Below are 24,973 nucleotides of genomic sequence, written 5' to 3'. Positions count from 1 at the left end.
TTAATCCCTAATTAACAACACACAGCACATTTATGTGCACATAAGCAGTCTATTCCTGAAAAACAAAATATTTCTGACATGTAAAACATCACTTACAGTCCAAGCTTGCAGTCTTATTTACAGTCATCCATCTGTTAAAATCATAAATCCTTCATCTTAAAGTATTTTAAAAGAGATCATTTGTAGTAACAAAATAATTTGGACCACGCTATCATTAAAATTTTAAAAATCTCCCACATAGTACGATACGTCCCTCTTGAGGTTTTTAATTGCATTTGAGGAAGAAAGAGTCAATGAAATGAAACCCTCTGTGCTAATTAAGTTCTAAAATTGTGTACCACTTCTGAGGGGTGGGAAGGACCATGCAAGCTCCCCTAGAGCTGTTGAATCTTTATACCCTCAACACAAATATGCATATAGACACACAAATGCAACACACGGATACACACGTTCTAATTAGGAATTCGGAGGAGAAAAATTAAATTCTCTTAGGTGTATATCAGGAAATATTTTATTTTAAATATTTTTAAATATTATAAAATTTAATTTTCCTAGCTGAGATTGAACAAGGGGATGCTCTACTACTTGTTTCAGTTTTCACCTTGCAAACCAGTGTCCTTTTCATCATATGTTTAGTGCTAATTTTTTATATTTTTGTGCTTTTTGTTGGTGATTTCACTGTTTTAAATGGCCCCAAGCATAGTCCTGAAGTGTTAGCTAGTGTATCCAAGCACTGGAAGGCTGTGATGTGCCTCAAAGAGAAATATGTGTTAGATAAGCTTATTCAGGTGTGAGTTACAGTGTTGTTGACCCTGAGTATAATGTCAGTGAATTAACAATATATATTAAATAAGGGGTCTTTAAATAGAAACACACACAAAGCAAGGTTATGCATTGATTGGTTTTAAAAATGTTGTGAATTAGGCTCTCAGGAACCTAATACTTCCCCAGGAGAAGTCGTTCCATATTTGCTAATTCAGGGTGAGTTTATAGCGAGTAACGAGACTCCACTGTACTCTCTGTTGACCCTAGGCTAGCAGAGGCCCTCATCTCTAGTTCTCGACTCTGGCTGGAGAGTGGAATCACAGGTGGAATTGAAAGGAGAAATAATTGACAATAAAGTTCCAATTGTGGAGATTCTGATGCAATAAATAATTGTATATATGTCTCCCTGTGAGTCAAATATACAACTAGGCTTGAGAACAACTTTCTAGCTCACTTTGCCACCACAACAAAGAATTGAATGGCTGCTTTGGTACTTCCTATTGGGGATGCTCTTCAAGGGCAATGTGTGTGCTCAGGTAAGGAAAGCATCTAGAAAACAAATTTTTCTAGCTTTCTCTGGGTTATTTTTGTATTTTAATGGTCAAATAAAATAGCTTGAGCTCCTGTGACAAACAGTGTCTTACTATTAGAAATCAGAATTTTTTAGTATTTTGAGCAGGTATCACTTTATTTTAGGGGCGGTGTCACAGCCCAGTTCTAGCCAATGAGACATATAAAAAAAATTCTGCTGTGAGACTCCAGGGACACTTTTGTTTTCCTTCACTGTGGAGAAGGCAAGTGGGAGAAATTCTATGTTCCATGCTGCTACAACCTACTTTTAACTGGAGTTGTAGGAAGAAATGATGTTCAGAGCTGTAGTAGCCATTTTGCAACCATGAGAGAAAAGCCAAGAAGATTACAGGACACATCCCAGAGTTCTGACCTCAATGAATCATTGGCTCTTCTTGTTATGTGAGAAAAATCAGTTCCTGTTGCTGGGCCACACCTACTCAGGCATCGTCTTTACCTTGCAGCTGAAAGTATGCCTACTGAGATGGCCCTTCGTATCCTGTAGAGCATGGTAAGTCTGGCACAGTTCCTAAGATGTCTGACTATCCCTAGAGGGCTTATGCTCTCATTGTCTCTCTTGGATGGAATTCTCAATCTATGCTCCCTGTCTCACTTTCTACAGATACACTTTTCTCTCTGTGTAGCTCTGCTCCACCACATGGGGCCACTGCCTCTCCTTTATTAACCAAAGCACCACAACACAAACCCATTACATGTGGCAGCCTTTCATGGAAGACCTGGGACTAAGAAGAGTCAGTACAGCAAAGGCAACTCAGGAATGAACTTATTATATCCTGGCCACCCCTGCCGCAGGGAATCTCTCACAGATTCTTTCTCCCCTTGGAATGTCAATACAATCTACCTATGGAGATCTCTTCCTTGGAGATCTCTTCCTCACAGTTGAGGTCACCTCAGCTCACTCTCTGATGAACAGATGTTGAGTGTGTATAGGTATGTGCACACACATGCATTTACACATATATTTGTGCAATTAAATATTGGTAGGAAATGCATTTGAAATATTAATAATGCCTATCTCTGGGTGATAGGATTATAAGTAATTCATATAATCTTCTTCAATATGATGTGATTTTCCCTCTGAAATTTCTACAGTGAATATAAACTATTTTTTAAATAAAAATTAATTTTTTAAAAAGGGTCCAATTCTGGAACAAATCTGCTGGGCAGCATGTCTGGCAATAGGCTATGAAATATATTCAAGTTCCGTGTATTAACTTAATATACCAACACTTGTCACAAAGCAATAATAACGCTAGCAACTTGGAATATTCTACTTCTACGATCTAAACGTTGAATTTCTTTTCCTCCCGGAGCTTTCTCTCCTTTCACCTCCACACCTTCCCCCTTCATTCTTATTAATACTGCTCTTCAAACTTAACACAATCTCTAGCCCTTGGGAAGCTCTCTGGAGCTGTAGTCTCCAAGTACTTTGTTCTTTTATTTTTTATAAATGTATTTATTTTTTTTGCTGCGTTGGGTCTTTGTTTCTGTGCGAGGGCTTTCTCTAGTTGTGGCAAGCGGGGGCCACTCTTCATCGCGGTGCGCAGGCCTCTCACTATCGTGGCTTCTCTTGTTGCGGAGCACAGGCTCCAGATGCGCAGGCTCAGTAGTTGTGGCTCACGGGCCCAGTTGCTCCGCGGCATGTGGGATCTTCCCAGACCAGGGCTCGAACCCGTATCCCCTGCACTGGCAGGCAGATTCTCAACCACTGCGCCACCAGGGAAGCCCCAAGTACTTTGTTCTTGATCCCTATCAGTTAAAATATTTGAACACGTACCCCTATATATATATATATATATATATATATTTATTTATTTATTTATTTATTTATTTAGAAAATCTTTACATGTACAAATATAATGACATATCCTAAAATACAAACAACAATACAAACTTAAAAGTAAGGGATCAGGGCTTCCTTCCCTGAGAGGCCCACGTACCTCAAAGAAAAAAAAAGTAAGTGATCAGACAAAAGTGAAATAAGATTTTAAAATGCAACTGATATAATCTACTGTATTAATAATAAAAATAATTTGTAATTGACAATGCTTTATTTTTTATTTTTTTGAAATCTTAGTGTAACCATGTGATTTAGCAGCTCAAAAGTTTGGTTCAATTTATCTCAATATTTGATTTCAATAACTCATTCTACAGCAATAACTTCTGTCTCCTAATCCTACTTCAAGACTTTGTCAGCTATATAGGAGCAGAGGTGAAATGAAAATATTTAACTAAGTATATGGGGTGGGTATTAAGCAACTAGAGCAGGCACTCCTCACTCAGAATGGACACAGGCCGAGACATCTAACCACACACTGCTCACCAGCTAAATGTCAACCAGGATTTCAAGGAAAAGACAATGGCACTCTACCTACAGTTGACTGTAGTTTGTTCTTGAGCATTTATTGTAAAATAAAGTAAAAGAAAAAGAAAAGCTCAGCCAATTTATGCCTTTGAGGCAAAGGTGTTGTTTTAAAGGTGTGAAAATATGCAAGTAACTGCTTTTAAAAGGAATTAAGCTATGGAGGAAGTATTTAGAAAAATGGATGTTTGGAAAATGTTTCACTGACACCTGATTTTTTTGCCAAAACTTTTCATTACGTTGAAAAGCTTTCACACGTGCACACTTAAAACCAAAAGTTTATAACAATTTTTGGAAGTAATTAAGAAATGGGTATCATGATCTAGTAAACTTAGAATTTTTTTCTATTTTGGACCTATTTATGTTTTTGAAATATAAACAATATCCTTTTTTTAACATCTTTATTGGCATATACTTGCTTTACAAAGTTGTGTTAGTTTCTGCTGTGCAGCAAAGTGAATCAGTTATACATATACATATATCCCCATATCCCCTCCCTCTTGTGCCTCCCTGCCACCCTCCCTATCCCATCCCTCTAGGTGGTCACAAAGCACCCAGCTGACCTCCGTGCACTACGCGGCTGCTTCCCACTAGCTATCTATTTGAGAATGGACCTGAGGACACGGGGAGGGGGAAGGGTAAGCTGGGACAAGTGAGAGAGTAGCATTGACATATAAATGGTATCCTTTCAATAAACTTTTCTGCTAAATCAGCCTATCAGCTTTTGTTTCTTGCAAAAAGGGATCCTGTGTAAGTATCAGTTAGATGGCTAGTTATTATATAATGTTTATGTGTATAACTAAGTTATTTCCTCTATCAACTGTACATTCATTGAGGGCTAGCAACATCTCTTACTCATCGTTTGTATAAAAATGCTGGCAGTCATGTATAGGGCATGTATAACATGCCAGGACTAGTGCTAAGTGCTTCCAACAACCTTATGACATAGTACTGGTATCATTATCATTCTCGTTTTACAACTGAGAAATTTGAGGTTATTTTCCTAAGATCACACAGCAATTAAGAGGCAGTGCTGAGATGCGAATCCTGGTATCCTGAGCTCACAGTCTCTAAGCTTAATCACAGCTCTATTCTGCTAGTCCAAGGGCATCTAACTGTAAATTACACAGAATAGGCTCTTTATTGATACAATTTAGTAAACAAGTGAAAAAAACAGAGCATCAATTCTAGAAGCATTTCCTCATCAAATTAAATTTATTGTCATTTTCTTTGGAAAAGGCATTACTGCCATGTGTGGCCATTAAATTGTAGTTCTAGTTTGTCAAAGAAGTGGCAGTTATGATTTTTACTACTTCTTAGCTGTAGAAAACTCAAATGGTAAGTTGGATAACAGCAAGAATCTGTTATCTAGCATCTTCCTGAACTACAATTTAAAAAACAAAATGCTAAAAGGTGACTTTTAAAACTGATGGAGACTGAAATATTGCTTTTGGGTTTAAAAAGAAAGGCAGCTCTAGAAAAAAGGAAAAATACAGCTCAGTATGACTTCCTACCTCAAAGGAGAAAGGAAACAGTAACTTATGTTTAGAAACAATAAGGAGGATGATAATAAAAGTTATATGAAGAAATGTGACAGAGGAAACCCCTATTAAAACAAAAAAGAAAATAAACTAAACCATGGTGCAAAAATATAGATGAAGAAAAAGGATACATTTTGAGAGATTGGCTTTCTTTTTCCTCAACTTCTTTCCTCCAGCAGTGGCTCTATCAAGACTATGGTAGGGCTTCCCTGGTGGCGCAGTGGTTGAGAGTCCGCCTGCCGATGCAGGGGACACGGGTTCGTGCCCCGGTCCGGGAAGATCCCACATGTCGCGGAGCGGCTGGGCCCGTGAGCCATGGCCCGCTGAACCTATGCGTCCGGTGCCTGTGCTCCTCAACAGGAGAGGCCACAACAGTGAGAGGCCCGCGTACTGCAAAAAAAAAAAAAAAAAAAGACTATGGTAGATTCCTAAAAATAAAGAGGTTTATATTTTCCCTCAGGATCAGTCCTCATCACTCAATCTTCATGCAGCAAAGTGACTCTTACCTGAAAGTAAATATGTATTGATAATTTTTATTGATGGGTATTATGTGATGCTAACGGTGAGGGTCAGGAGAGGGCATCTATATGAAAAATCAACCAGTGAAATTGCAACGTGCATTATTAGCTAGATCTTACCAGAGTCCTCATAGCACTTATCCTCACCTGGCACACTGTATATTTTCTAGTTATTATTTATTTTCTGTCTTCCCACTCCCATTAGAATGTCAGACTCATAAAAGTAGGAACTTTGTTTAGTTTTATAAACTGCTCCTAGAGCAACACTGGTCACATAGTAGGTTCTTTTTTAAAAAAAAATAGATTTACTTAGTTCATTTATTTTTTGGCTGCTTTGGGTCTTCGTTGCTGTGCGCGGGCTTTCTCTAGTTGCAGTGAGCGGGGACTACTCTTCGTTGGCAGTGCAAGGGCTTCTCATTGCGGTGGCTTCTCTTGCTGTGGAGCACGGGCTCTAGGTGCGCAGGCTTCAGTAGTTGTGGCACACAGGCTCAGTAGTTGTGGCACATGGGCTTAGGCTTAGTTGCTCCGCGGCATGTGGGATCTTCCCGGACCAGGGCTCGAATCCATGTCTCCTGCATTGGCAGGCGGATTCTTAAGTGCCACCAGGGAAGCCCCACATAGTAGGTTCTTAATAACATTTTTTTAAGTGATTGAATGAATGATATAATCTAAATACCAAACATTTAAACTTCCACTTTTGACCCTCTTTCACCAGGACAGCAATTCTGTGGTGTTAAGAAGATGTCATTATTTCCCCATATTTAATAAGCAACCCCTTTTTATTCCCCAATGTTTGAAACTAAAGGACGGACGGATGAGTAACAGGGGACAGAATATTTTTTGGTTTGTTTGTTCTTGCTTTAACATACTGAATAAAACCTGCCAGCACCTGAGGGGGTGAGGGGGACTTTAATAGCCCTGACAGATATCTTTGTAGACACATAACTAAAATTGATAATTTGAATACTTCTGTAGAAATGTCTAATGTGGTTATCTTCTACCTACAAGATAAACTCTCCAAAGTAAATAAAGATATGGTAATATTTTATGAAGAAACAGCAAAGAATAGCATAAATCAGGCTCACCTGCAAGGCCAAGGTTCTATTTCACTTCAACAACTTTCACTGTGTGTTTGACATTAAGCCAGCTGCCGGGTCAAGGCAAATAAAATTCCCATTCAGGGGGAAAATCAGCAAGGGCCTACTATTTGTAGAGTATTGTACTGGTCCTGTGTAAATATGTCCTTTCTTCAAGCAGCTTACAATCCTTGGGGAAGAAAAAAGGCTTAGCTACATAATATAATTAGCAAATAATATAAGACGACAGCTATAAAGTACTCAATTGGGTATTTTCTATGCCTCCGGTAAATACAAAGATTCTGTGTTTCACTTATCCAGTCCCAAACTCCACCAAGCTTCCCTGGCCTATCCAAACTTCATTGAATGTGCATTGCTAGCAGATTCCTTTTCCTAAATATATCTTTTTGACAGCCTAAATGACCCCTTCCTCCTCCATATAATTCTGGACCATGAGGTTCTCATTATGAAGCAGATAAGCTACCACCCACAGTCACCCAGGGTTGCAGAACACCTGAATGAGTAGCCACGTGAAGGACTCACATTTATGTGGCTTCTGTACCGAACCAAAGCTGCCACTTCTCAGTGTGGGTGTCTCTTCCCTCATGACATAGACAAATGTTGATGTTTACTACAAGTTGGTACATTAGTTGCTAATTAAGTTCCTAGCTGCTTCAGCCAAAACTTGCTGTATTGAATCCAAGAAAAGAATGGCAGCTACATCAAAAATAAGTTGTTGGGGATTTTGTTTTGTTTTATTAAAGGAAAGTTGTATATTAAAGAATATGGGGAACTTACATACTGGGTGATGGGAAACCCTCAGTCTTGGCTTCCTCCTAAGCTGAGTTGTCGGTTCAAGTCCTTCAGCATCTGTCACCAGGCCTTGGTCAAAGCCAAATAAATACTACTATCTATGCATGAGGCGATACAGTTAATTGCTTATCATTACTTGCTCTTTTGCATACCCACCCACAAATTCCCAAAGAGTTACTTCTTGGGGACCCACAGAAGGGCAGGTTTGTTCTGGAAAGGGTACAGCGGTCACTTCATCCTGGGGTTCTGGGCTTAACACATCTCTGAAAAGATGTCTTCTTAGCTTCATCTCTCTGCCTGTCCCCTGTAATCTTACCACTCAGGCGCGGCCAGGGGCTGCCTGCATTCACCAGCCAAGGCTAACACCTTGCTGCTGACATCAGGGTCTGTGGCAGTTTCTCTTCCCCTCTGGGCTGGGAAGCCCCCAGTCACGCGCTTGCACCCCCTCCACATCTTAGCTGACGAGGGGTGATGTGAGACGGCCCTGGGAAAGAAGTCTGAATTTTAAGGCCGAACCCTGCAAGGTAGACGAAATACCCGCTGGCATTGCTGGAGCGCTGCTGTCTTACTCGCTGGAAGAGAGAATTCCCTTTCTTTTTCTTTTTCCCACAGGGCCCTTGACCGAAGGACTGTGCATACCGGAACCGACCAAAGGGTGGCTCCTCCCAGACCAGACACTCCCCGCCCGGCGGATTACTTGTGGAAAGTCCTGAAGAAGAGAATCGAAACAGAAACCGTAATCAGGCAAACTATAAAACTGCCTGGCGGAAAGCTGGCCCAGAAGCTTCCACCCCAGTGCGCAGACGAGGCGCACCGGTCCCCAGCCCCTGCGAGCGCCCGCCGCCGCCGCCGCGTCCTGCCTACCTGCCCGCCTGCCCAGGTGCGACCGCGCCCTCGCGCGCCCACCTGGGCGTCGTGCAGGCAACCCCGTCGTTGTCAGCAGCATCGCTGCAGACCCTGCCGCTCCAAAGCAGCGGGCCACACATCTCATCCGCTGAGCTGAGAACAGCAACTTGTCCGTCTATTGGGGAGAATCTTCTCCGACCTCTGAGAAGGAAAGATGTCGTCGGATGGGTATTCCGCAGACAAGAATTTCTGCTATCTCATTTCGTGTTTCAGGGCCCGAGTGAAAATGTACATCCAGGTGGAGCCAGTACTGGACTATCTGACCTTTCTACCTGCAGAGGTGAAAGAGCAGATTCAGAGGACGGCCGCCACCACCGGGAACATGCAGGCAGCTGATCTGCTTCTGAACACCTTGGAGAAGGGGGTCTGGCCCCTCGGCTGGACTAGGATGTTTGTGGACGCCCTCCGGCTAGCAGGCAACCCCTTAGCCGCCCGCTACGTGAACCCTGAGCTCACAGACTTGCCCTCTCCATCTTTTGAGAATGCTCACGATGAGTGTCTCCAATTGCTGAACCTCCTTCAGCCCACACTGGTGGACAAGCTTCTGGTTACAGATGTCTTGGATAGATGTGTGATGGAAGAGCTGTTGACAGTTGAAGACAGAAATCGGGTAGGTGTCAGTTCAAATGGAGCTGGACTTGTAGGCAGATACAGGTATTGCAACTCGGGGTTGTTCCTCCATTTGCCCCATTCCAAATGTTCTTTGATATCTTTTGGTAAATTTGGATCCCTCCTTGAGAAGAGAATATCTAGGCTTTTGAAAACATAATTTTGAAAACGGCTACTTTTCTAATTCTTTCACTGAAATAAACTAAAGAGGAGTTAACTTTAGAATAATAATGTATGATAATAGACAACATTTATTAAACACTTACTGTGTGCAATTAGTATCATTTGCAAAATGTATTATCAGAGTTCATGCTCGCAATAATCTATTGAGGTTTTTTTATGTTATTAACTGTGCCGTTTTACAGATGAGAAAACTGAGGCAGTTTAAATAACTTGCCGAAGTTCTCCCAGGAAGACATTAGCAGAGCTAGGGATTTAGTTCCTGATGGTGTGAAATTTTATGTCTTATTTTATAAAGTTCCATAGAACAGGGATCAGCAAACCATGATCCATGGGCTAAATCCAGTCCGAAAGCTAAGAATGGTGTTTAAATTTTTAAATTTTCAGTTCATAAAGAAAGTTTTCTTGGAACACAGCCAGTGCTCATTCATTTACATGCTATGATTGCGCTTGCGCTTTAAGAGCATTTGTACGGAGACGTATAGCCCACAAAGCCTAAAATATTTATTATCTGGGCTTTAAACAAAACATTTGCCAATCTCTGGCCTATATTATGCACTATACCATTTAATTTTGGTCCAAATGGGGAAACTACATAGTACACACACACAGACACACACACTTTTTTTTTTCTTTACTCAAAGTTTCAACTCTCTGGGAATCAAAAATTGGAGATAATTAACTGAAAAAATATGTTGCTAGTTGCAGTTTTTCATATTAATAAAAGAATAGTGGACTTTTTACGTGGCATTTTGACAGGATGAATTTTACAGGTGACTTTACACTTAATGTTTTATTGTTCATTGTTTTTCAATGAGTGAAGATGTCCTGTGGAGTATAGAAATGCTTACCTATTTAAATCTGACTTACTCAGGGTGTGCGTCAAAAGTCTTATTTTGAAAGGCATGTAGGCAAATAAACCCATTTTGAGGGTCAAAGTCTAACATGCTATGATTTTTGACACTTTCTTTCTCTCTTTCTTTTTAATTCATCAACTGTTTGTATCCTTGTTACAAAGTTCTGGGCACGGGACTCGTATCAGCCTATGATGTGACTTGGTCTTTAGTGACTAAAGTTAATACTCCTTCGTCCTCTTGACAGCCATAGGGCCTGTCCAAAGACCCAAGCATGAATCTAATTCTGAGGACTGGTTTTCCCAACTAGTAAATTACATTACACTGTTGTCGGTAACGTTTATGTAGTTTTGTGTATTGAGAACCAGCTAGAACGCATTATAGTAGTCCAGCTGGATATGACAAATGTGTACATCACTGTGGCAGAAACTTAATTTGGAAGACAGTATGCAGCCTTCAAGCCAGCTGGAGATGGAAGATGGCATTTCCAGCCACAGTAGCTGTTAGGAAGTCCAGAAGCAACAGAGTCCAGTAACACCACAAAGCTGTTTATGTTTAGTGGGTACGAAGTCCCGATTGCCAGCGAAACAGCACTTCTCCTTATTTACTCTAAATATGTCTGCCTATCAGCATCACTTTTGTCTTGCCTGGATTGAATTTCTGCCAGCTAGTTTTTATCCAAGTTCTTGATTCTGGCAAGCTTGGAGGCAGCTAGCAGGAATGCAAGGGATTTGACACAAAGAAGATATAAAGGGACATTTGTGTAGTGGTAGCAGTTAAGGCCAAAGCAACCCAAATTCTCCCTCAGAGTCATATTTCAAAGGAGGCCCTGAAAGCTAGAGGAGCTATGTATCTGAGGCTTTCAAAGGAGCAATAGTGTCTGCGTGAAACTTTGGAATAGTTTTTGTACACGTCATTTTCCAGGTACCATCAGTCTCAAAAGGAATCAATGGCGGCTGATGGAAAGGCACCACTGGGTTTAGAAGAATCCCCAGCATGTTGATATGGGGTCCTTGAGGAATGTTTATCGTATAACAGCAAAGGGTAGTGGGGAAAGCATGGGAATTTGGAATGGCAAGACCTGGATTTGAGATCTATCTCTGTTTCTTACCATCTGCGTTACTTTGGACTACATTATTTGTTTCCTGATCCTAAGCGTACGCATGAAAATGGACCTAATAATAATTTCCTCTCTCATTCACAGTATTTTATTGAACATGAGTGAGAAATAGTGTTTATGAAAAGGCTTTATAAATAAGAAAGAGCTGTTTGCTTATGATGGTGACTTCTATTATTTATTTGGTCACATTTCCTTGTGAATTTAAAGTTTCAGGGATTTAGGTAAATACCCCATGTTGAAATTGAGATCTGCCTCCTAAAGTCCCCGGATTAAACTGTGATTTGAGGGAGAAACATTGTTTTTCATCTAAGGATGAAACCAGAACCCAGTTAGGACTAAGTATAATATTGGTGCTTAATAAGTGTTGATTGATTGGATTTATTTCCAAAGAATTGTCTGGAATAAGAAATGAAAACACTTGGAGTAATGAATTGCCTTGCCAGGCATTGGGGAATGGATGGGTGGATGATGAATATAAGATCTCCAAATCTGCTTTTTTGACACCTTAAAATAGCATTTAACTAAGAAATCAGAACTTCTAAAAAACATTTTATTTTAATGCTTTTCCTGTTTTCCGGTTGACACTTTCTACTTGGTCTTGGATTCTCACCTCCACCTCCCAATCCCTGCCCCTCTTACATAAGCACTTCTAAAAACATGATCCTAGATTTAGTTTTGTGACCAGCAGGTACCCAAAGAAATTTATTTAATCGACTGATTATTCATTCATTCGGTTTAAATTTATGGAGCGGCACCTTGCATCAGACACCATGCTAGTGCTGAAATGATTGGAGAATAACACAAATACTGTCCGTGCTTTCATGGAGTTTACGATGCAGCGTTGATCAGTGTTCATTCTTCTAACAAATAATTAAAGAATGTCTAGTATATGTGAGGCACTATTGCAAACACTGAGGACTCAGCAATAAATACAAGAATCACTTTATAGATCATTATAATAGATGCTCCCTAACAGCAAGGGGGTGTCCCTGTACTGGCCTGCTTCTATTTAGGATGCTAAGTGACATCGTAGCACATCCATGACTTAGACAGCCATGAACTGTGGATCATGTAAACATTTCTATAGTGTTTTTTAAAAAATTAATTAATTTGTTTATTCATTTATTTATTTTTGGCTGTGTTGGGTCTTCGTTGCTGTGCAGGCATTCTCTAGTTGCCTCAGGCGGGACCTACTCTTCATTGTGGTGCGCGGGCATCTCACTGCAGTGGCTTCTCTTTTTGTTGCAGAGCAAGGGCTCTAGGTACGCCGGCTTCAGTAGTTGTGGCACACAAGCTCAGTAGTTGTGGCTCACGGGCTCTAGAGCCCAGGCTCAGTAGTTGTGGCACATGGTGTTAGTTGCTCTGCGGCACGTGGGATCTTCCTGGACCAGGGCTCGAACCCGTGTCCCTTGCATTGGCAGGCGTATTCTTAACCATTGCACCACCAGGGAAGCCCCTCCACACTGTCTTAATATCAATTTGAACAGATTAAGTAAGCTGCATGTTTCAGCCCTGCCCAGTTCAAAGCATCAAACATCTATAGTCCTAGAAGACACTCTGTACCTTTCATTTACACAGTAGAACCGCAGATAATATCACCAGTCCAACTAGAAACCCTCCAGTTCCATCTACATGAAGTTGAGTATTAGAGTTAATCTCCTTCTAGCTCATTGTAATGTCAGGTAAATTAGGATGGGTAAGAATTTTATTAGCAACAAAAAGTACAAATAAGAAATTAGTTATGTCATTGTGACAATACATAGTCATTCAGAAAGACATTAACTTTTGCAGGGAACTTGTTCTTTAAAAATTCTTTGTTTTTAACGTAAGAGTTTTGCTTCCTGATTTACTGGTACTGAGGGTTGAGCTCTGCTGTATTAAAAGGTCACCATTATATTTAAATAGCTATCTACGGTTGTTCTGAGGGGGAAGAAAGCATTTTTATCTAACTTTACAATTGTGTTGGCAAGCCAGTGCTTAAACGAAATATCTTTGGTTTCTCTACTGATTTCTGTTAGAAAAAACATAGATCAAAGAATTCAGGGAGCTTCCCTGGTGGCGCAGTGGTTGAGAGTCCGCCTGCCGATGCAGGGGACATAGGTTCGTGTCCCGGTCCAAGAAGATCCTACATGCCGCGGAGCGACTGAGCCCGTGAGCCATGGCCGCTGAGCCTGCGCGTCCGGAGCCTGTGCTCCGCAACGGGAGAGGCCACAGCAATGAGAGGTCCGCATACCGCAAAAAAAAAAAAAAAAAAAAGAATTCAGGATATGAAAGCATTGAACTGTATTACCCACAAACTCATATTTATTTTACACTCTATAAATTGGTTAACAATGTATCCATAGACATTTTTAACTTCATATTCAGAGAATACATTCAGTGGGGAAGGAACATGAGTGGGAATCATTATATGTCCTGTTTCAGGCTCAAGTCTAAATATTCATTTCCCAAGAATTTCAGTAATCAAGTGTATATATTGGGATTTTTTTTTTTTTTTTTTTTTTTGAGGTACGCGGGCCTCTCACTGTTGTGGCCTCTCCCGTTGCGGAGCACAGGCTCCGGACGCGCAGGCTCAGCGGCCATGGCTCACGGGCCCAGCCGCTCCGTGGCATGTGGGATCTTCCCGAACCGGGGCACGAACCCGCGTCCCCTACATGGGCAGGCAGACTCTCAACCACTGCGCCACCAGGGAAGCCCTACTGGGATCTTATACATAGGAGAACAGATTAAGTAAAAAACATTGTGTGATTGCTTTAAAGGGAATTGATGTACTTTCTAGCACCCAAACTAGGAAGATTTCTTAAAAATTCAGAATCTTGATGACTGCTAAAATTGTACAGGTATTATATATGTAGTTCCACATTCAAATAATAAAAATACTTGCAGGAAATAATAGCATAATGATTCTCAAATGCCTGAACTCAGTAAGGACAAAGCAAGCTTGACAAATACAATTCTACAGTAAAGATCGACTAACTGGTTAGTAGTCAAAGAAAATTTAGTGGATATAATATGCTTAGGTTTTTAAGTATAAGTATTTATTACAGTGCTTCACTTGTTCATTTTAGAGAAATGCTTTCTGATTACTACTTCTGTGGAATGAGTTTAAAGCTGATAAAAGGCTGAGATAATTAAAAATGGAAATGGTTGAGTTAAAATAAGGTGCTCAAACCAGTGTCATTTAGCATCTTTAGAGACTACTGCTTAAATTAGCAGGTAATAAGTAGAGATGTTACAAACATCAGAGAAGACAAAGAATTTCCATTAGAAAATTAACAAAATTAAAGAAAAGTAGGAAATGAGCAAGAATCTGCTTAGAAATGCTGTGGGGGAGATGGACTGAAATCGCCTAAATTTTATTAAGTCAAGTAGTCATTTTAACCACTTCTTGTCGGAAAATGAACTTAAAATTGGAGACAATTACCAGCTATAATTACAGCTCAGTAAGGCAGTATTCAGCCTCTGAAGCCAATGCCTGGGATCTAATTCTACCTCTGCCATTTACTAGCTTTGTGGCCTTAGGGAGGTAACTGGACTTCTCTGAGCCTTGGATTTCTGATCTGTAAAATGGGTTAATATCGGTATCTTCTTCAGAGCTGTTGGGTTGATATATGCAAAACATGTATAATAACATAATTATCTATTAGCTGATGAAACGAACATATTCTTTGGGTAGAAATCATGTGGTATAATCTTGTACTAAGTAGTGTCTGCTGGTGAAATGTTTGTAAAGATAGATGCTTTTCCCAGTCATCATAATAATAAACACTGAATTTGTACCAGACATTGTTCCAAAAATGTGAATTCCTGAAATTAAATGGTTATTGGATATATTTATAGGACTAGAAAATACACAAATTTGTAGGAAACAATTAATCTAGCTGAATAGTCCATATTATACATGTAGAAGATGGGCAAATGTTGAGAAAGACCTCTGAGAGTATGTAAGTTAGTACTTCTTACCTAAGCTGCTGATTAGAATCAAGAGGTGCTTTTGAAAAAAGTTTCTGGTTTCCCCCCATGGACAAATCAGAATCTCTGGGGGTAGATTTCAGACATCAGTATTTTCTAAAGCTCCTCAGGTGATTCTAACATGTAGCTAGGATGGACAAATGCTGTAATTTTATTTCAGTTGCTTCATTTTACACATGTAGAAACTGAGGTCTGGAGAGGAAGTGGCTTGACTAATGGCCCAGCAAGTTGATGGTGTCCTGCCTAATTTCTTTCTGGTCTAAATGTGATCTTTTCTCCAAATGTTTGGTGCTGTATTAAGAACTGGGGAGATGCACTGTAATAAGGATTACACAAATGATTCACATTTAAAAAGATTTACTAGATTAATCTAAAGGAGAAATTAAATGAAGGTTAAAAATAGTAATGAATGGATATAGAAATGCTTCTGCCCAATACTTAAAAAAAGGAATATAGAAATAAATGTCTTATAATGTTAAGTAAATACAAATTTAAAAAAAATATATTATAGCAGTAATAAATAATACAAATATTAAAGAATATAAATGTCTGATAGTAATTACTTATTCCATAGTGGTAATAGTGAAGAAAGAGAGGTCGAATAAGAAATGTTTGATTTCCTGTTTATAGACTCCATGAGTTGAAAAGATATATCAAGCCCTAGATATACAGAAAGAAATTGATGCAAATAGACATAACATGGCTAGAAATTAAAGACGCCTTCTTTTGCACCCCTTATTCAGAATGGCGGAGGTAAAACATGTTTCCTAAGTGTCAGCTTTGAATATCTCAATAGCTTAAAAAAATAGTATATATTTAAACGGGGGATTGGCCCAGGGATTTTTTTCCCCCTAGAATCCAAAATTTCTGTAAGTGGTATTGCTGTTTTCTTTAGTATTTGAATATGAGCCTTTATACATATGCTTAATTGTGCAATTTTTCTAAAGGCTAGTTCCTGTTTAAATTTATTCATAAGATAGTTGGACTTCTTTAATTCTACTTTTCTCTTAAAACAGGTTTCTGCTGCAGAAAATAATGGAAATGAAGCAGGGGTAAGAGAGCTACTGAAAAGGATCGTGCAGAAAGAAAACTGGTTTTCTACGTTTGTGACTGTGCTGAGGGAAACAGGAAACGATGCGCTTGCCCAGGAGTTAACAGGCACCGATTGCTATGAAAGCAATGCAGGTATTGCTAATTCCGCAAAGGAAGGGTTTTTGCGTTTCGCCTAGTGACTGAGAGTTTAATGAAACCTGTAGACACAGTGCCAAATACTAGGGTATTTAGAATCAAAATTTCAAGCGATTTTGAGAGGTATGTTTTCTTCGTTTTACAAATGAGGAAACTGCTGCTTGGGAAAAGATGAACCTTCCAAAGACCACAGCACTCAGCAAGCTGGGCTGGAATATTGGCAGCTGACTCCTTGTCCAACATGTTTTCCATTTCCCATCTTATTTTGGAAACAAAGTGATTGTCTGAGATTTTTATCAAGATAATTTTAACATTGCCTAGACAAATAAATTGGAAGAAAATATTTTAGTGATTATTACAACTGCTGCATAGTCTTCTGGACATTTATATAAATTTTTAAGGAATTTATTAAACATTTGATAAAAGGTCTGTAATTGCTAACATATCACAGTGTTCCTTTCTGTGAGTTTTTAAAAGTATTCAATTATAATAATAGAAATAACATTTTAGAGCTCTTTCACATATACCATTTGTAAATCTAATATAATCTGCCATCTTATTTTTCTTTACAGAGTATATTTCCTGTGCTTTAAAAAATATCATATGTAAGACAAATTGAAGTTTAATTGGTAATGAATGATTACCAACTTATAATTGGTATAATTTATTCACAATTATATGTAATTTAAATGATTATAATCATTTCAAGCTTACTTCACTTCTTTTATTCAGTCAGTCATTCAATCAACATGTAATGAGTACCAGACACTGTTCTAGGTGCTGGGGATATGGATTTAAATGAGACATACAAAGTCCCCATTCCCATAAACCACACTTCCTAATGGAATAAAAAACACAGCGAACATTTTTCTAAGTTACTCATGCAAAAGAAAAACAGATAGTTACTAAATTAGTAGAGTAAACAGCATATTATGATTTTATGCTGTATTATTTATGAAATAGCTTAATTTTGCTCAGTGGTTAGAAATACACACAATATATATATACACGTATATATCGGTGTGTATATATATCTAGTGTATATATACACATACACACAACAGTGTGTACGTATGTGTGTGTATATGTATATATAGCGAGAGAGACAAACATAAACACACACAAATATTTTTACTATGAAATATTGAAAAGCCCAGAAGAATTACAAAATAGTATTAATGGACCTGTGTGTAAATGAATCATGGGGAGTGAAGTGTAATCCATGTTTAGGGAAGGTCTTCTTGCTTCAGCCCAAAGCAAATGCTGTATGGTGTCATATGTTTGGGATGGCCACAAAGTGAAAAGCTCAAGAGGCTCCCCTTTTTGAGATTATCTAGGGATTTGAGGGGGATTTATTCAGCCAAATGTGGTTAATCCAGCTTTCAAAAGCCAAGCAGTAATTCCATGATCTGTCCACTAGCAGGTCCCCCAGTTTCTACTGTCACTGTTTCTATTTCCACAGCAAAGTGTAACTGTATCTAAAAAAAAATCCCTCTCAGTAGAAGCACCTTGATTTTGCTTCAGTTCTCTGGAGTGGGCTCAGTGGTGCCACTTGCTTGCAACATCAAGATTATGGGTTCTTTTGCGTTTATATATTATGGCCCAGCTATTATTTCCACAATGTAACTCTAATGCCAGTTTGCTAATTCTAAAGGGACTTCAGGCCAAACTTACATACAATAATGGGGCCAAATTTCTCCTACATACCTCAAGGATGAGCTGGACCCCAGTGCAGATCACACCGTCTCATGATGAGTTCCCTTTCAAGACCTCGTGGGACCATTTCCATCCATGACAAACACCCTAGGACTTGAACTTCAAAGGGAAATGACTGCAGTCTCAATTTTTTTGTTCCCTGGGAAATTTTGGTCTCAGTGTATCGAGGGATATTAGAAAGAGCAGCCTTGCAGATCACAAAAGACCTTGTTATATCCATCCCCCGAAGTAGAGGGTACTTACCCGTTTTACGGTTGTGTACTAGTTTAGGAAAAAGTCTAAAAGATCAACTCTAAGTGTCTTCTAGCTTCTCCTGACATAGACAATGTCTCGCCATATTTCTGTCTTTTTTTTGTTGGGGGGGGAGCGGAGCAACAAGTTACATACAACATATTTCTTTCTAAGATATTTTTAAGTTCCACTTTACAAGGTGCCTTGTTGGAAGCTAATGCGATTTTTCAAATTCTAATGCTTTGAACGATAGCAATCCTAGGTAAAGTATATATACACATAATACCTGTATAATAACACACCTCATCATATACCTCATCTAATATTCACATGCCTTCCTCTTTACTTTCCTTATAATATGCCGTAACTTCGTATTATGATTAAGTCTTTACATGTCTGTTTCAGAATGGCTTGGGGACTAGTTTATCCAAACTCTCCTAGCCTGTGCACATAATGTCGGCTGGCCAAGGCCAAACACTTTATAAAAGGGATAAAGGCCTCCTGAAAAGAAAAAAGTGGCACCAATTATCCATCATCCTTTTCGCCCTCCCTGGTCCCCTGACAGGATCCTCTTACATTTGGGGCTTTTCCTTCTTTCAACCAAAGTGGGTGATTATGGCTGTTACCCCAGATATGTGGGCTCTTACAAAGACAGGGAGCCCAGTAGAAAGGGATTTCCAAGCTTCTTTTGAAGGTTGGATGGAAGATGCAATCCCCTTCTGGGACTCAGCATCCTTACACTCTCACTACCCCTACCAGCAGTCAGGGAGCTTCTGACCAACTCATTCCAAATAAGTAGGGCTTACTTCTCATGTCCTCCACTGAAAAGCCAATCAGGGGAGTCAGGAATTTAAATATTGTTTGCTAACCTGTACATATTATTAAGGGAATCTAACCATTTTTCTAGCAGGTCTTGATGCCCAGAACAAAGTTAGCTGTCATTATTCAAAGTTAGCTGTGGTAGGAGCTGCTGTGGTTGGAATCGAGCCCCCCTGCCACCAAATTCGTATATTGAAGCCTTAACCCCCAATGTGACCGTATCTGGAGCTAGGTCTTTAGGAGGTAATTAAGGTTAAATGAGATCCAGAGGTTGGGTCCCAATCTGATAGGACTGAGGCCTTATACGAAGAGGAAGAGAGATCTCTGTCTCTTTCTCTCTCCCCACCATGTGAGTTCACAGTGAGAAGGTGACATTCTGCAACCTCAGGAACATGCTCTCACCAGACACCAACCTGCTGGCACATTGACCATGGACTTCCTATTTCTAGAACTGTGAGAAAATACTTTTCTGTGACTTAAGTCACTCAATCTATGGTACTTTATCATGTTGGCCCATGCTGACTAACACAGGGGCCTGGGCTCTGGATCCTGACACTTAATGAGTCCTGGCTCCTTCATGTCCCTGGATGTGTGACTTTCACCAGGTACTTGCCCTCTCTGTGCCTCAGTTTACTCCTCTGTGAAATAATATTACTGATTACCCAGGATTATTTTGAGGGTTAAAAGATTTAACATTTGTAAAGCACAAAATAAATTGACTATTATTATTATAAACCCCAAACATACTTAATATGTACCTACAAATATTATAAAATCATCTTGTCTAAAGACAAACTCCAAAGTCAGAACAGTTTTCTTCAGGAAATTCTCCATACACAGCACACATTTTCTCCTTATTCTTTAAGATGGGTTAATCAAAAATGATACTTTAAGAAATTTTCTTTATGGCAGCAGTCTCTGACACATTGTACTTCAGAAGGGCAGAAACTCTTGCCTTTCTTTGTAACTTTCTTTCAAAAGTCTTAAGAAAACACTCAATACATGTTGGCTGAAGAAAAAAAAGGTCAGGTGGAAGAAATGGTGGGAAGGAGAAAGGAAGGATTCAGAATATTTCATTAAATTTCTAAAAAAAATCTCCAGAAATTCAGAATACATGAATGTAGGCTGACATTAAAGCATATGTACATCTCGTGTAGAACACGCAGTGAGAGAACAAAAAGGCTAGAGCACAAGCTGAAGAAAAACTACCACCAAGTTTGCATTTTCATTAATGCAGCCTTACATGTGACTTTGTATCACTGAACAAGGGGCTTACTTCCTAAAGTTGATGGTCAGATAGGAAATCGTCACACTTATGATTAGCATAATACTTATTATATTGGCTTTTTAGATAAAATTTAGTCATCACAAAAGAATTACTCACTGTGTTCATATAAAAAAATAAAAATACTTTGTCACAACATAAAAACATGTTCCAAGCCTTACAAAATGTCAAAGTATTGTAGTATATTTAGGCAGATCTCTACTAGGGATCCCACTTGGTTTTCAAAATAAAAATAACAGCTCTTTATATTGTATAAAAACTTGCATTGCAATACAATTTACATTCTGTTTAGAATTTCAAAGTATTTAAGTATATTCAGGTTAATCTCTATTAGGAACCCCTATTCTGTTTTCAAAATAACAATGACAGTTATGTATATTGTATGAAAACTTGCATGGCACTATTGTTTATATTCTAATACTTTTATTCACAGAGTCTGAGAATCTATCACCAGAAGATGGTCCTGAGGTCAAGGAGCCCCTCCTTTTAGCCACAGATCAGCCCAGTCTGGAGGCCTGGGACATAGAGAATAATTCATTGGAACCGTCTTTTGCAGATTCTTCTGTAGCTTCAGGTACTTGGGACACACACATACTTTTACATGCACTAATTAACTACTTCTGGAAAAATCAGTTGCTGCATTGATGACATTAGGATTTATTAAACAGAGGGAGAAATTTTGGGCTTTGGGGTTTTGTGAGTATTTATGTTAAAATAATATTTCTGGAGGAGATTAAATGAAAATAATTGCTCTTTGTGTCTAAAAATGTTTTAAAACTAATGCAATATTAATATGTTATGAACATGAGCACACTGGGTTCTAATTTTATTTTATAAGATATCCATGGTCCTTGTCATGTGGTAAATATCATAAGCAAGTCCTGCATTTCATGATTTTCGAAGTACTTTCAAATACATGAATTAGTGGGTCTTTTTTAAAAAAGATTTATTTATTTATTTATCTATTTTGGCTGTACCGGGTCTTAGCTGCGGCACGCGGGATCTTCGTTACAGCACGTGGGATCTTTTAGTTGTGGCATGCGACTTCTTAGTTGTGGCATGTGGGCTTCTTAGTTGCAACATGTGAACTCTTAGTTGCAGCATGCGGGATCTAGTTCCCCGACCAGAGATCGAACCCAGGCCCCTGCATTGAGAGCATGGAGTCTTACTCACTGGACCACCAGGGAAGTCCCCATGAATTAGTTTGACTCATCCAAATTTCTGAGAATTAAATGAGGCCATTACGTTTTCCCCTTTTTACAGACTGGCGTGTCACAGAGAGGTTCAACTGGGTTATAGAGATCAAAACCAAGGCTTTAGAAAAGAAGATGAATGAGTGCTAAACAGGAGTTGGTTTGAATTTCAGTAACTAATTGGTGTGGGTACTAGATCCGCCATGTCCACCTTTTAGATATGAGACAGCCCTGGAAGAATCAAACTAATTTAATTATTTCCCCTCCCTAATTTGCTCATAATAGGAGAATCCTTCTCTCCTTCCCTCTGTCCCCCAAATGGCCACATTCATTTTTCACTAGAAATAGTCAGGTTGAAGTCAGGTGTGCTGGTAAATGTTTACCAAGTGGCTCTCGGAGGAAAAGAAAAAAGCCCTGATTTGTAGCATATGCCAATCTTCATGGTGTAAATACTCCCACTAAGGCTACTTTCAAGTGCCCACATAATGTCACCGAACACTAAGTCAGGAAGAGATGTGCAGTAGCGCACCACTATTTGCCATTTCCATTATACGGAAACAATAGGCTTAAATAGCCTCAACATCATTGATGATTGTAAAATCTAGTAAAATGATTAGAAATTGATGAGTTTTAAGTATTCCTTACCTTTGTTTTAATATAATTTTTTTAGTAAGTCCGTATAATTTAATTTTTAAAATTGCCTGCGCTTAACATTAACAACTGGCTCATGAAATTCTAGAAAATTTAACAATTGTTCTTGTGCTGTATGAGCTGACTCCATCACACTATTACAAAGTATACTATTTTCGACTCAGAAAAGTAATATAGCTGCATTGCAGGAGATTTGGAAAACATAGAAACCTACAAAGAAAAAGTCGCGCACACTTTTACAGTAAGATATATTACTCTTCACATTTGGGTATCCCGTTTTGTTTACATACCTGGATGTTTATATATAATGGCGTTTCTCCTGAATCCATTAGATGTTCTTCTACAGCATGGTTTTTAACAATTGAATAATAATTCTATCCATTGGATGCTTTATGATTAATTAACCAACTGTTGAACATGTAGGATGTTTCCAAATTTCTACATCATGAATAATGCTGCATAACTGTCTTCATATTTATGTCTCAGTTTAATTCTTTTTAAATTTATTTTTAATTTTTAAAATTTACTTTATTGAAGTATAGTTGATTTACAATGTTGTGTTAATTTCTGCTGTACAGCAAAGTAATTCAGTTATATATATACATGCTTTTTCACATTATGGTTTATAACAGGATATTGACTATAGTTCTCTGTGCTACACAGTAGGACCTTGTTGTTTATCCATCCTCTATATAATAGTTTGCATCTGCTAACCCCAAACTCCCAATCCATTCCTACCCCACCCAGTTTAATTCTTAAAAACATATTACATAATTGAAATTTCTGGATCAATGATTTCTACAGTTTTAAAACATTTGATACTTAATGTTATATTTCACTCCAGGAACTTGTACCAAATTACATGTGCTCTAACAGTACAGGAGAGTACTTACTGCCCTGAAGTCTATTCTATAAGAGTGGGTAATATTATTTTTAAACTTTGCCAATTTGGTATTTTACTACTTGAATTTGAATTATTTTCTAACGAAAAATGTTTTTACAAGTTCATTCTTTTTGTTGTCGCTAATTGCCTATTTTTCTATTAGGGTATTTTATATTCTTCTTGCTGGTTTATGTGAATTAGCTAAATATACAGGATAGCAATCTTTTGTCATAAAATAGTATCAAGATTTTTTATAGTTTGCCTGCTATTTAGCCTTGTTTAAGGTGTTCTTTTAGTGGAATACTTCTGAAGCGTTAGTGTGCTTATGTGTCCCCTGGAAGTGGAGGTCTTACTGATACGCAGATTTTGATTCGGTAGGTTCTGTATGGAGCCTGAGCTTCTGCCTTTCTCACTTGCTCCCAGGTGATGCTGCTACTGCTGGTCTTGGACTACACTTTAAGTAGCAAGGTTTACTGTGCAGAATAGCAAAGCTTTTAACCCTGAATTCTAGAGGACCTTTTTTTTTTTTTCTTCATTTGAGCAGCTGCGCTTTTTTTCAGAAATCATGATTGCGTAGGAATGCCAAAACCACTACCTGAATGTGGGTTTTTCACGTTTTAATAAACTTCCTTGGTAGGCTACCTGACATCTCTGTGGGTTACTGGCTATTTTCTAAATTCGCACTGGAAAGAATTGAAGCCAGAACTGAGGCTGGGAATTGATCCTGCATCTCAAATGAAGGTTTTTCATCCAAGGTTGCCAACCTAATGCATCTTGTCAGCCTGTAGTTTATTTATCTGTGGAGCATTCTGAGTCTCAACAAGGACAAAATTAAAGACAAAACCTTTTTTAAAAAATCTGTTTTCTTACTATTTAATATAAAACTTAAAGCTGCATCAAGTGAAAAAAATCTGGATCTTAATAATGGCCTTAAGGGACAGAAAGGGGTTTGTTTTTCCCTCTTCGGGTCCCCTCCCTCCCTTCCTTTCACTTCTTTCATTTAACGAATCTTATTAAACTCCTATCATGTGCCAGGCATGCACTGTTCAGTGTTCAGCACTGTAAATATTGTGGTGGAGCAAACCAGATGTGGCTTCTGCTCCCATGGAGCTTTCAAATGATGGGCATGTCAAACGGTAGTCACTATATAGCTGCACAGTAAGTGCTGTGAAAGAAAAGTACAGACTATTAAAATGTGTACTAGCCTGAGAACATGTGAGAGTACAACAAACTGTACAGTAATCTGAGGACTCCATCCAATTCACAGACTTTAACAGTCTTCTAGTCTGTAAGGTTCTTGTGGTGTCTGGACTTCTCATGTGGATTTGGGAACAGGTTCGTCCAATGCATTCTGGTCCTTTCCAGAGCAGTAAGAAAGGGTATCTGATTTATGAAAATGGAGTGCTTCTGCTTTAGGCCTTTGCCTCTTCTTCTGCTAGATGTTGTGGATCATTCCAGGTATTCATTTCTTTTCTTGCTGCTCTTCAGAACTAAGAATTACTGATGTAAATGACTTGTAAAGTATCATTAACCCAAAGAAGTTATTGTAGTTCTTTGGACTGAAGTTTTTGTTGCAAAATTAACTGTAGAAGGATTTTGCCTACGTTGGCATTCTTTTACAGGATTAACCATCAAAATAAATAAGATAATATTCAATAATCTGTAATATTTATTTGCATAATTTTTTGTGTATCTTAATG

At 38.7% G+C, this 24,973-nt stretch overlaps 1 protein-coding gene and 1 long non-coding RNA gene across 3 annotated transcripts in view; one reads left to right on the top strand and one right to left on the bottom strand.

Annotated features, from left to right (window-relative positions):
- Nucleotides 1–1,786: 1,786 nt before the first annotated feature.
- Nucleotides 1,787–24,973, top strand: part of IFIH1 (interferon induced with helicase C domain 1) — a 62,301-nt gene continuing 39,114 nt past the window's right edge. Inside the window, exons 1-4 of one of the 2 annotated variants that reach the window (XM_033412538.2) lie at nucleotides 1,787–1,846; nucleotides 8,279–9,182; nucleotides 16,324–16,492; nucleotides 20,980–21,120. In XM_033412538.2, coding sequence (XP_033268429.1) covers nucleotides 8,727–9,182; nucleotides 16,324–16,492; nucleotides 20,980–21,120 — 766 coding nt within the window. In that variant the 5' untranslated portion in view covers nucleotides 1,787–1,846; nucleotides 8,279–8,726. The remainder of the gene's footprint in view (nucleotides 1,847–8,278; nucleotides 9,183–16,323; nucleotides 16,493–20,979; nucleotides 21,121–24,973) is intronic. The other variant, XM_004283615.4, reaches the window with a different exon arrangement.
- LOC125964957 (uncharacterized) lies at nucleotides 3,969–8,343 on the bottom strand. The gene is made up of 3 exons (XR_007478309.1): nucleotides 7,652–8,343; nucleotides 6,863–7,043; nucleotides 3,969–5,649 (listed from the first exon to the last, which is right to left on the bottom strand). It is a non-coding gene; the product is annotated as an uncharacterized LOC125964957 (long non-coding RNA).

Source organism: Orcinus orca, chromosome 7 (assembly GCF_937001465.1).
Source record: "Orcinus orca chromosome 7, mOrcOrc1.1, whole genome shotgun sequence".
Lineage (NCBI taxonomy): Eukaryota > Metazoa > Chordata > Mammalia > Artiodactyla > Delphinidae > Orcinus > Orcinus orca.
The sequence above is the reverse complement of the archived record's forward strand: the minus strand, read 5'-3'. Positions and strand labels throughout refer to the sequence as shown.